The 13,290-nt window shown below is 35.9% G+C and overlaps 1 protein-coding gene across 5 annotated transcripts in view; it reads left to right on the top strand.

The window, feature by feature from the left end:
* The window catches only part of PTPRK (protein tyrosine phosphatase receptor type K), a 554,520-nt gene that overhangs the window by 440,918 nt on the left and 100,312 nt on the right, over positions 1-13,290 (top strand). For all 5 annotated transcript variants that reach the window (XM_059400696.1, XM_059400693.1, XM_059400695.1 and 2 more), the window contains exons 9-11: positions 790-899; positions 2,073-2,274; positions 6,221-6,326. In XM_059400696.1, coding sequence (XP_059256679.1) covers positions 790-899; positions 2,073-2,274; positions 6,221-6,326 — 418 coding nt within the window. The remainder of the gene's footprint in view (positions 1-789; positions 900-2,072; positions 2,275-6,220; positions 6,327-13,290) is intronic.

Here is a 13,290-nt window from a genome sequence, read left to right as displayed (position 1 = left end):
CGTGGGTTAAGCCGCTGCCTTCAGCTCAGGTCATGATCTCAGGGTCCTGGGATCGAGTCCCGCATCGGGCTCTCTGCTCAGCAGGGAGCCTGCTTCCTCCTCTCTCCTCTGCCTGCCTCTCTGCCTGCCTCTCTGCCTACTTGTAATCTCTCTCTGTCAAATAAATAAAATCTTTAAAAAAAAAAAAAAGACTGAAGCAATAATATTTGAACCTATTCGTCTTAAAGGTTTTTTTTAAGTTGTAATAATCAGTGTTGTCTTTTTCACATTATAGAAATTTAATAAGAGTAGCAATAGAGTCAGATTGACTATTACTGGGCATTTCAATTCAGTACTCTATGATTTGGCTTTTGAGTCCGAGAAGTATTAATTATTATTATAATTCATTATTTAATGAAATTTGTTTATGGAGACACTTTAGGGGCTTATCATAATCTTCAGAATATCTTTCAGGGACTATGGCTCTGTTCTTGAAACAAATTACAAATGAGATCTTCATGTTATTAGAGGTATACAACAGAGAAAACCAGACTATACAATTTATTCAGCTCCCTAAGGTGATAGAATATTCTTTTGAATAAAAATAACTTTGGAGTTGTACGTTGTCTGCATTAGAAGCTTATAGATTACTTTAAATTCCTGTTTGTTAAAATCAAAAAACTGGTCACATAGCTTATTTTCTTTTTAAGGATACTATTTTTTATTTTAATTTGGTTTATATAACACAGTATTTACCTCTTCTGTTTCTGATGTAAGGATCGTTGTAACCCAAACTGTATATATTTGTAGTGCCTGGCCCTGTACCGGTCAATTCTCTTCAAGGAACATCCTTTGAAAATAAGATCTTCTTGAACTGGAAAGAACCTCTGGATCCAAATGGGGTCATCACTCAATATGAGGTATTTGGAGAATAAGGAAGTTAATTGAAATATATGTTGAAGGGAAAGTAAAAGGAAAAAGAGAAATAATGAAAAATAAGTAAGTGAGGCTTAGGGGATCAAAGTCATTTTTAGTACTGTGCTGTTTTTACGTTACAAATTCCTTGATCCCAAAATTGAGTTTCAAAACTGAAATACTGGATGGCACCCAGAATTTTCTAATTCTTCAAGTAAATGTATGTTTTTGTAGTTGTTTCAGGGAAACAGGATAGGCCTTTTTGAAGAGACTTACTGATGGTTATAAAGAATGAATTTTTATTAAAGTAATATACTCATATTTTATGCTGTAATCAGGGGAAGCCATTGAATATCAATTGTTTCAGAATAAAGGATTCCTACCAAAACAGCAAAATATATTATAAACCTGACTATTCCAGAACTTCATCTCAATTTTGATTATAAATCATTATCTTGTTCTTAAAGAGGAGAAGCTAAAAGAAAAAAAAGATCATTATAATTGCACAAATGTGTAGTTCTGTTCCTGTATAGGCAGTGTTGTTTAGAGCATAAAATGTTTAAATTTCTAGTGGCTATAGAGTACAGCATGGGAATGGGAATCACTAGGGCAGTCTTATAAACTGTGACTGCATTAGCACACTTGCTATAGTGCTATGGCACTGCTATAGCACAGGGCAATTTATATTTATATTTATGTGCTATTTATAAATATGTGCTATTTATAGCAACAGTGCTATTTACATGAAATCTGTTATGTAACTCAAAGTGTGGGATGATATGACTCACAGCAAACATTTGTTGAACACTTTCTGTGTTTCCTGTACATTAACATATATGACCGTAAGATTGTGGATGTGTGTGTAACCATAATATTCTAAAAAAATATATCTTTTGATGAAAGAAAATAGATGCATATTGGTCAGTCAGATATATTACCTCTAGGTATATCTATGGCTGGCTGGCTGGATGAATGGTTGGATGGATAGATGGACAGACATTAGATATAGAATGACTGTGAAATAACCATATCCAAATAAGAAGGAAATGAAGTTTAAGAAAAATGTGATTCACTCCACAGAGATACCCTTGAAAACTCCCTTATTTAAAGGAGGTTTATTTAGATTATATCATGACTTATATTGGATGTATAATAGCAAATATATTTCTTTAAAACAGGTCAGCTACAGCAGCATAAGATCATTTGATCCTGCAGTCCCAGTGGCTGGACCTCCCCAGACTGTATCAAATTTGTGGAACAGCACACACCATGTCTTTATGCATCTGCATCCTGGAACCACCTACCAGTTCTTGATAAGAGCCAGCACGGTCAAAGGCTTTGGGCCAGCCACAGCCATCAATGTGACCACAAACATCTCAGGTATGCAAAAGAATAAAGTGCAAACAGGATTGGTTTGTAATAATGTGTCCTGGAGAATATGTACTCAAAATAGTCATCTCATTTATTAAATCTTTAATATAGCTAGCTATTCCTGATTGAAGTTCGTTAAAGAATTATGTAAATACTACTCCTGAAACCAGTATGACACTGTAAGTTCACAAACTAGAATTTAAATAAAAATTTGAAACAAAGAATTATGTGAATACACATAACAATTGGTTGTATGTCCAAACCCAAAAACATCTCAGTCACTTTTAATTGATAGGGGTCCTTTTTAAAATGTCATTGTATCTTAATTAGAAGTATTAAAAGTTCATTATGAATGTGAACAGACTGATTATGCCTTTGAGGAGTTGATAATTATTATGGTATCAGAACTATTGGAAGCAGATTTTATCAAAAGAATGATGACAGATCTTTGATCCACTGTTAGAGTGCCACATACACATTTTGTCTCTCTTTTCTATTTTCCCTGGCGTTCTGATATTTTTAATCAACATGAGTAATTCTTTCTCTTAGAAATCTCACATAAATTCATCTAAATTTCAGAATGGTAAGGTACAAGAGAACTTAAGCTGATAAACAAATATAGTTAAATTTCACATTATTTTATGCTCACAATTTCAGTTTGTAATTGACTAGGTTATTTATAGATACGATTCCTTCAGTCAAGTCATCAGTTAAACCTGATTAAATTTGGCTAATAATTAGCATTGTCATATGCCCTAATTCTACTCTAGCTTATGTAATGTTTTATCTTAGTTATTTAAGATTATTAACATAAATATATATTTATAAATGTAATATTTCTATTTGGAAACATTTTGAATATAAAGCCTTAAAATTTTTATCATGAAAATATTAGCTATTCCAATATGAGCTATTTATCTTATTCTTTAAAAAAAAAAGAAAAGGATTTTAAAATATCATCCATGATGTTAGAAAATAGCGGTATATTAAAAATGCCAGTTCACTTCCTAATGGAATAATTCTAAATCACCCATTTAAAATACTTATTGAATCACTAAAAAATATGACCTGGTGATAGCATTGTACAGTGAAATATGTTTCCCGCCCTCTAGAATAAGCCGTAGTGCTGTATTTGAATAAGATCCTTCAGTAGAGACAGTTACAAAATTACATGAACTTGTAAAACTGAGAACATTGAACAATGGGCATTGTCAAGAACCGTATTTTATTATGGTTTAGAAATGGTGTTTTTTATTGAATAAAGAATGTATAATTAAAGACCAGAACACCCATCTAACATTTTCTTTGAATTATTTAACTGCAGTTTTACTTGAATCAACCTATATACATGGGTACTTGATTTGAACTTCAAAAGCTTGATTGCAATCACTGTACCCTCAGAACATGTAGTAATCAAGCTAAGGCTAGTAAAATTTATGGTTAGTGTGGTTCTCAGCATCACTTGAAATTTTAAGGTAATTTATTTTTATTTATCCCTCAAGTACAGAAATTATATCCCTCAGCATTTTGAAAACAATTTAAATAAAAGTGAAATCAAGTTATTGGAGGCATAGTATGTGTGTGTGTTTTAATCTACATGTATATACATATTTTACATACTTAATATTTGTCAATTCAACTTCCTAAATAACTCTTCAGATAATTTATCTCTTTCGGGTGTCACTGTTTCTTCCTTTCCATCTGGACCATATTTTAAACAGATCATTGAAATAATCTTTCCAAGCACTATCCTTGCCTTCAGACTTATTTTTCTATCAATCTTTGTACAACATATATTTATTTACTAAATTTTTTCAGTCTAATATGTTGTATTTAGTAGGATAAAGCCCAAACATGCATGCATAATTAGCATTTGTGCCCCTTAATTTTATAGTTCCCTCCATCTACCACTCCTATCCATGAACCCAAAGTTCCAAGCCTAGCAGATGGCTTGTAGCTGTCATAACACAAAGTCCCCTTTCATGGGATCATGTCTTCAAATATTGTTTCCCATCTCCTGCACTTTATTTGAGACATTCCTGTCCTCATGCATTTTTACTGTTCTTTTAATATTCAGCTCAAGCATTGTCTAAACCCCGAAGTTTTCTCTGTTCCATTTTTCTTACTCTCAGCCCTGGTTTAGACTAGTGGTTCACCTAAGTGTGGTTCACACTCCAAAAGCGTCAACATCACCTGAAAATTTTCTAAAAATGCACAGTATCAGACTCCTTGCTGGGCCTAATGAATTAGAAGCGCAAGGGGGAAAGGCAGCAATCTGGGGTTTAAGAAGCCTTCATGGGCTTCTGATCTCACTAGTTTGAGAACCACTGTTTTAGCAAATGAACGGACTCCTCTTTAAGTCACCTAAAATTTGACTATAATTTTTTTTGTTGTTTGTTTAAGATTCTCACTCTTGGCAACTGGAGGGTCTTTCGGTTGGGCGTTTGCCTTCTGCTTGGGTTATGATCTCAGATTCCTGGGATTGGGCTCCCTACTCAGCGTAGAGTCTGCTTTTCCCTCTCCCCCTACTCCTCCCCACTGCCTGTACTCTCTGTCTGTCTGTTTGTGTCTCTCTCTTTCTCAGATAAATAAATAAATATTTAAAAAGAAAACATTTTTTCACTCTTGATAAAATGTGAATCTCTACTTTTAATTCTCTAAATGCCAGAGACCATGCTTTGTCTTTATACTCACAACACTTACAAAAATTTGACACATTGTATATATTCAATAAATGTCCAATGAGTGAATGAAATACTTTGAAATTTATATTAGATGCCATCTGTTCCCAGTTTCTCTGATAATAGACACATTTCACTGGTTATGTCCTCCCTGAAAGATCTTTCTACATGGAAATAACCAAAAGCCATTTGAGGTTACTTTTGCACCCAATTCAAGATTAGGGAGTCCTCCCCCTGACTGCAACCATTATCAAATATTTGAAAATTTATAAGTTTCTATTTTTTAGGAATCTGGCAACTTATGTACTAGTTGATGAGAAATAAATACTACAGTTCCCATTCCCCTTTACCACACTTCCTCAATACGTTTCTAGTTATTTTTCTTAACTTTGTGCAAGAGCCAATTAAAGAGTTAAGCATTTTTCTTACAAAGTGGAAAAAAAAGGGGTAATTATCATAACTTTGTTGCAGAAGGACCTTCTCATATAAAAGCAATAGAAGAAATAGGAAATTATCAATAAAATCCTATATAATTAAATATTTTTCTGCCTCAATAGAAACAAAATTTAAAAACAAGTAACAAATGGGATTTTTTAACAGCTCTGATAAAGGTTTAAGGTAAATAACATAGGGAATGTTTACAAATCAGTATTAGAAAAGTTCACATCTGTAAAAATAAGTTGATAGGCCCCGATGTCAAAAATATCTGCAGCTGTGATTACATTTCAAATTAAAACTGGAGTCTCCGCTTTAATTTTAATTTTTATTTCCAAAGGGTGGGGGGCGGGGGGGGGTGCAGGGAACAGCAGCAGGACCTAACATATTCTACAACCTTTACATGGTACCCAGCACTGCCTCACTACGGAGCCTCGGGCTCACTTCCTACCCTCTCTGCCTCCACTTTTCCCTGTGCATATCCATAACCAGGACTCCCCAGAGTCAACGCTATTCACCTCCCATCCTGTCTATGCTGGTTTCAGGGTCTCAGGAAACCAGAAGCTAAAGTACCTTCAAAAAATGTTTAGCGTGTGTGTGTGTCCAAGTTGCCAGATGACAATTTGAATTTCAACAAAAAATCGTGGCTTCATATTTTCTGCTGCTTTACATTCCCAGTGTTAACATCCATTAATAATGTTATTCTACAGACAGAAGTACATTTTAGAAAATTAACATGAAATTGGTTTCCCCCATTCCAGATCATTCATTCATCCTGAACTGTGATATAATTGTTACTTGACAGAAACTTTTTTCTTCTCTCATTAATCACTTACCAGCTCCAACTTTACCTGACTATGAAGGAGTTGATGCCTCTCTCAATGAAACGGCCACTACAATAACTGTATTGTTGAGACCTGCACAGGCCAAAGGGGCACCAATCAGGTAAGAGGTGGAAAGTACTAGTAATAGGGAAAAATAGCAGTAGGAGAGATGTCTTCTCACAGTTGCTTAACAGTCGATATAGTGGTTCATTTCTAAGAGATGTTCAGTTGAAGATAGCTGTCAGAAAGGCTTTATTTTGGTTTTGTTTTGGTTTTGTTTATTTTTCATTTGGACAAAGCCTGAAGATAGACTTTTAAGAGTGAGGTTTGAAGGGGTTTTTGAGATTATTCATGATCTGAACCATTCTCTGTACTCTGATTTAAGAGCATTGCTCTTTGATTTTTATTTTTCTCTAGTTCCATTTCATGCCACTTCTCTGTCGATATCCATGGGATATGAGCTTTGAAGGTATTTGTCAGAAATAAAAGGGGAAAATAACTCCTATCCAATGCATTAAATCTTTATAATAATTTATGAATGCTTGAAAAATAGGAAGCTTTGAGGAAATAGAAGGAGATTAGTTATAATGAATGCAGCTTACCTTTTAATTCCTAAATTGTTGCTTCTCAGGAATTCCATAGTAAATATTAAAATTCAATTTGCTATTTCCTTTCAATATTAAAATCTCCCATATTACCCTCATCTTGCAGATTATGAGCCATGTTGTTTTCTAGAAAATATGAGCCATGTTGTTTTCTAGAAGTGATTTGAATTATTCCAATGATTTTAATTTTTCACATTTGTAATTAGATAAATGTCCAAAACTTAAGCAAGTGTCCACGTGAAGCTTGTAGATTTGGAGGATACTTTTATTTTTATACTTCCCTTGAGAAGTAAATCGAGGCACAGAAATCAGGGCAGATATTTCAGAATTAATTCATCTCAAGTTGTTTACACGTTCACTGAGAAAATTAATCTTTGTTCTGTGTATAAAATAAATACTTTTAACCCTCTGAGAATTTTTGAACCATTCAAACAGTCCTATATCATAGGAAAGGAAGACCTTTTCCCATTTAAAAAAATTTATAATAAAAAAATTATTAAAAGAACCTGAGTCCATAAAGAAAACTCCTATTTGTTCTGTCTGACTTAAAATCTTGGGAAAACCATGCTGGAGAACAAGAGAGACAACTGAATACACTTGTAATATAAACACTTATGAAGCACGGGCTCCTTGAAAATGAAAAGTACATATATAGTGCTATTCATGAATCAGTGATCTGTGAGTGAGTCTGATTGCTGATCCAGAGGAGAAAGAGAAAATGCCTCCATTCAGCATCTTTTTCTATTGACAAGTAATCAGGGTCATTCACATGTTCCTACGTGTGATAAAATTTACTTACTAGGTGTGAGTTCTGCTACTGCTATTTGAATGAGCTACCAGGTACTTGTATTTCTCATGTAAGACTTAGATATTAGAGTGAATTCAGCTTTACTTAGTGTAAATTGCATACACAATGTAGAATGCTGCATAACGTAACTTTCACTAGCTCTTTATTCATTTAATCATTTTATTACACAGACATTAACTATGTATCACATGCCTGGCACTGTGCTAAATTTTGTAAATTAAAGACAAAATGATCACAACAGAACATAGCCTGTGCCCAGATTTGTCATGGACAATCAAAGAAGTCTGTAGCCTTGTAAATCCTTTGCTCATAATTGGTGTTGAGGAACTTTGTTGAATTAATGAATGTGTTATCAGTAACATGTTTTGAAATCAAAAATCTTTCTTTTACTTCCTTTACATTTTCTTATTAGAAAATTTATAATTTCCAAAAATTCATATAGTCTTAACTAGATTTTTATACAAAAATCATCCTTAATAATCCTATATCCTTGGGGTCCCTAGGTGGCTCAGTTAAGCATCTGACTTCGGCTCAAGTCATGACCCCAGGGCCCCGAGATCGAGCCCCACATCAGGCTCCGTACTCAGAGATTCTGAGTACATCCAGAAGATGGAGCTTCTCCATCTCTCTCTGCCTGTTCCTCTGCCTACTTGTGCGCTCTCTCTCTCTGTCAAATAAACAAATAAATAAATCTTTTTTAAAAATAGTAATTCTGTATCCTCTTTCTACGACACAGAAATGTACTTCTTGGGCGCCTGGGTGGCTCAGTGGGTTAAGCCGCTGCCTTCGGCTCAGGTCATGATCTCAGGGTCCTGGGATCGAGTCCCGCATCGGGCTCTCTGCTCAGCAGGGAGCCTGCTTCTCTCTCTCTCTCTCTCTCTGCCTGCCTCTCCATCTACTTGTGATTTCTCTCTGTCAAATAAATAAATAAAATTTAAAAAAAATTGCTAAAAAAAAAAAAAGAAATGTACTTCTTTGTATTTGTTGGGAAGACATTGCACCTTCCCTGGAATTGATTCCCATGGCTGAGAACTCCCAAATTTTACATAGTAGGAGATTAGGGTTCAAAAATTAATTTACAACCAGGAATACTATAGGAAAAAATAATTAAATTATGTATAAACAGCTAGTATAAAAGAATGTTACTAACAGGGAAAAAAAAATCTGCCTTCCAACTAATATTCTAATCCCATCTTGTCCATCTGTATTTTACAATGACTTGCTCAGCTATCTGGGAGTACCCGTAGATGGGGACCAGGTAGCAGGACTAGACTTGTCTTGTTGACCAATGTGGCCTCAGATGAGCCCTGCTTCCTTTATTTTTTGAATCTTCCCAGGACATAGTCCTGTCTCCTTTCCTCTGATCACATTCCTTCCTTTGATATTGCTACCATTAACTGGAGCCTTATCTTGAGGCTTATCTTGTCCAGTGCTCTAACTTCTTTGAAAATAAGGACCCAAATTAAAGTAATCAGTTTTCATGGCACTGTTATTTATGTCTGATGCTTCCAGTCTTTGATTTGTTTCCCATCACTTCTTCAGATTCTTTTTGTTTTTTTTAAAGATTTTATTTATTTATTTGACAGAGAGAAATCACAAGTAGTTGGAGAGGCAGGCAGAGAGAGAGAGGAGGAAGCAGGCTCCCTGCCAAGCAGAGAGCCCCATGCGGGACTCGATCCCAGGACCCTGAGATCATGACCTGAGCCGAAGGCAGCGGCTTAACCCACTGAGCCACCCAGGCGCCCCACTTCTTCAGATTCTTGAAGCTATTTTATTTTTCAGCCAGATTCATATTTATGTCAGCGTATTAGAATCTCTTATCTGCTAATGCTTGCTGCCATTCCACTCGGTATGCGGCCCGTCTTCTCTCCTCCCAATAAAAGCTAAACCTATTTACCACCTAGTTAAACCTCCTGAGATCCTACTGCACCATATTAGTAGCCTCTGCCAGACTGCACCGTAAGATCCATTTGTCCCAAGGCCAGTGGAAATACCTAAATCATTCTGCTCTGGTCTTCCTAATGTCAAACAAACTCCAGTTCCTAAAGCCTCTTTATCGTAGCACCTTGTTACAGAGAGTCTGTACGTTGAGTTCAATAGTGTTATCAAGAAAGCCAAAGTTCCCAATAGTTACTATAAATGTATTGATTCCAGTGACATTCAATATGCACCAGGGACCGAACTGGATACTTGGAACAGAAATCCACATAAGGTGGTTTAATATGTGCCCTCAACTGTTAATTGCAGACTCAGAAATCAATGAATGACAACAATGCAGTATGAGAAGTGAAATGACAGCAGTTAGAAAAGGTGGTACTAGAGCTGAGTTTTGAAGGAGACGTAAGAATTAGCTCAGCCAAGGGTCACTTTGAAAAGAAGGAGGTGGTTGCTGAGAAGAGAAGACACAATAATCCTCCCCAATAATTGCAAAGCGAATGGTTGGATATGTGACAGCGTGGTGCACTCCAGAACTGCAGGCAGCTCAGATCATTGAGAGGGGAGGGCATGTGGGAGAAGAGAGGTTGGAGAAATAAGCAAGGGCCAGAGGGAGAGGCTGTTTAGTGCCCGTCCAACAACTGAAGGTGGCCACAGAGCGACTGAAAGCGGAGACTATTATGAGCAATTTTATGTTCCTGGAAAGATCACTCTGACAGAAATGTAGAGAATGAATTGGGAGTAAACCAGAATGAAACCAGTCCCAACACAAGGTGCTGTTGGGCCACATTAAGACAGAAGCAGTGGAAATGCACGAGGTTGTGACTCTTTCACGAAGTTTTACACAAGTAGGAGAGATAAAGCTCAATGAGAAACTGAAGGGAATGGAGACTTAAGGTGAGAAATGGTAGCAATTTTTGAGAAGTGGTACCAAAGCAAAAAGTCTTCTAACAATTCAAGGGTTTTTTGGGTTTTTTTTTTTTTTTTGAGGTTATTAAGTAATTACAAATATTTTTATTTGTTGTATTGGATTGCTGTCTAAAACCAAAAAGAAGGCATGCTCTCTTTGGAATGAGTTCTTTGGATATTAGAAATTATAATATATGTTTTATATATATATATATATTTTTTTAAGATTTTTATTTATTTATTTGAGAGAGAGACAGTGAGAGAGAGCATGAGAGGCGAGAAGGTCAGAGGGAGAAGCAGACTCCCCATGGAGCTGGGAGCCTGATGCGGGACTCGATCCCGGGACTCTGGGACTGTGACCTGAGCTGAAGGCAGTTGCTTAATCAACTGAGCCACCCAGGCACCCTGTTATATATTTTTTGTATTTCATTCTAAGGCATCATGATGTACACAGAGCAAAAAATGCATCTCTCAGTATCACTGACCACTGTATTCTTCGGCTCTCCTTTAAGACTGGTCTTAACATGACTACACGCTAATATAAACATGCGCAGTACAATTCTGGCAAGTGTGAGGGTTTTTTTGACAAAATTAATTTTTGAATATATAATTATTCTAAAGGCTGAAAGTTGCTGTCTGACTTACCTAGATCTTTGACTCTCCTTACCGACTTTTTAAGATCTGTCTCTAAAACTGGCATCACTCGACAGTCATTAGTATGGTTCAGCATGAATATCACCCACATTTAGAACCAGTTCCCTAGAATACATAATTTATTTTCCCCTTTTTAAAAAACATTTTCCATTTTTCATAGATGGATTCAAATTCTAGCCTGAGTAGATATAATTATAAATTATAGTGTGTAGAATGTCCCACTTATTAAAAGATTGACCCGATGTAGCTGTGTTTTCAAATAATGAACACAGCAGCAGCATATTGCAAAAATACAGGGGAGAGCCCCTCAACGGTGAACTCAGTTTATTATAAGATGTAACAAATAAATGTGTATTTAACTGCAGCATTTTCCAAATATAAGCTTTATCTATTTTAAACTGCCAGGAAGCTACGTGTTCTAGGGTGACTAAATGTTTATTTTATAGGTAGAACCCAATTTTTCAGTGTATTCTTAGTTAGGTAATTAGTAGATAGTCGTGAAATGCAGTCAAAACCACCATTTCTTTGCAGCCACTCTGGAAAACAGTATGGAGTTTGCTCAAAAAGTTAAAAATAGAACTACCCTACAACCCAGCAATTGCACTACTAAGTATTTACCCAATGAATACAAAAATACTAATTCAAAGGGATACATACACCCTGATTTTTAGAGCAGCATTATCTATAATGGTCAAATTATGGAAACAACCCAACTGTCTATTGGCTAGTGAATGGATGAAGAAGATGTGATATGTATGTATGTATATACACCACACACACACAGAATATTACTCAGCCATAAAAGCAAATGAAACCTTGCCATTTGCAACAGCATGGATGAAGCTAGAGAATATTATGCTAAGCAAAATGAGTTAGTCAGATGGGGCACCTGTGTGGCTCAGTTGGTTATGCATCTGCCTTTGGCTCAGGTCATGATCTCAGAATCCTGGGATCAAGTCCAGGCTTCTATTCGGGGTGGGGGGGGGGGGTGCCTGCTTTTCCCTCTGCCCCTCACTGCAGAGTTTGTGTTCTCTCTCTCTCTCAAATAAATAAAATATTTTATAAAAATTAAGTCAGTCAGAGAATGTCAAATACCATATGATTTCACTCATATGTGGAATTTAAGTGACAAAACAAATGAACAAAGGGAATAAAAAGAGAGACAAACTGAGAAACAGACTCTTAACCATAGAAAACAAACTGATGGTCGCCAGAGAGGAGGGCAGGGAGATGGGTGAAATGGGTGATAAAGCTTAAGGAGGACACTTGTGATGAGCACCAGGGACTGTATGGAAGTGTTGAATCACCATATTGTACACCGGAAACTAATATTACACTGTATGTTAACTAACTTTAATTTAAATAGAAACTTTTTAAAAAACCACTATTTCTTCTACAGTTGTATTAAGTCAAGAAATTGTCTGATGCCCAGTGATAGTTTAACAGAAATACAGATGAACATTTATATCTGTATCTGTATCAGTTGGAGTTCAAGCACTGTATGTTAGAGTTGCCCCCCACCCCCGGTCAGTTCACAGATACACAACCTGAAACATTAGAACTACCACCCTCTTCCATTTGCAGAATATCCTTTTTCATCTCAGGAATTTGAAGAGATCAGATAGTTGCACCTGATATTTTTAACTGCTGCTATGACATCGAACTTACTTGAATTCCAGATAAAAATGCTTTGAAATTTAAACTAAGACAGAAATCATCTTTTTGGCCGATTTTGCCTTCTTTTTATCCTTATATACAAGCTATATGGTCCAAGTAAAATCTCTTAATTTATTCTACAGAACCGCAGTAGGTAGATGTTTTTTACTAACAGAAAATGAGAAGAGTCTTGACTTTCTATTAAATATTCTCTCCAGCCCTTTTTTAAAAATTTTATTTAAAATCAATTAAGTAACATATAGTGTATTACTGGTTTCGAGGCAGAGTTTAGTGATTCATCAGTTGTGTATAACACGCAGTGCTCATGACATCGCTTGGCCTCTTTATGCCCATCGCCCAGTTACCCTATCCTTCGCCCCCTCCCCTCCAGCAACCCTCAGTGTGTTTTCTATGGTTCAGAGTCTCTTATAGTTTTTCTCCCTATCTGATATCATCTTCTTTTATTTTTCCCAGCCTTTCCCTATGTTCATCTGTGTTGTTTCTTAAATTCTACCTAT

Source organism: Mustela nigripes, chromosome 5 (assembly GCF_022355385.1).
Source record: "Mustela nigripes isolate SB6536 chromosome 5, MUSNIG.SB6536, whole genome shotgun sequence".
Lineage (NCBI taxonomy): Eukaryota > Metazoa > Chordata > Mammalia > Carnivora > Mustelidae > Mustela > Mustela nigripes.
The sequence above is the reverse complement of the archived record's forward strand: the minus strand, read 5'-3'. Positions and strand labels throughout refer to the sequence as shown.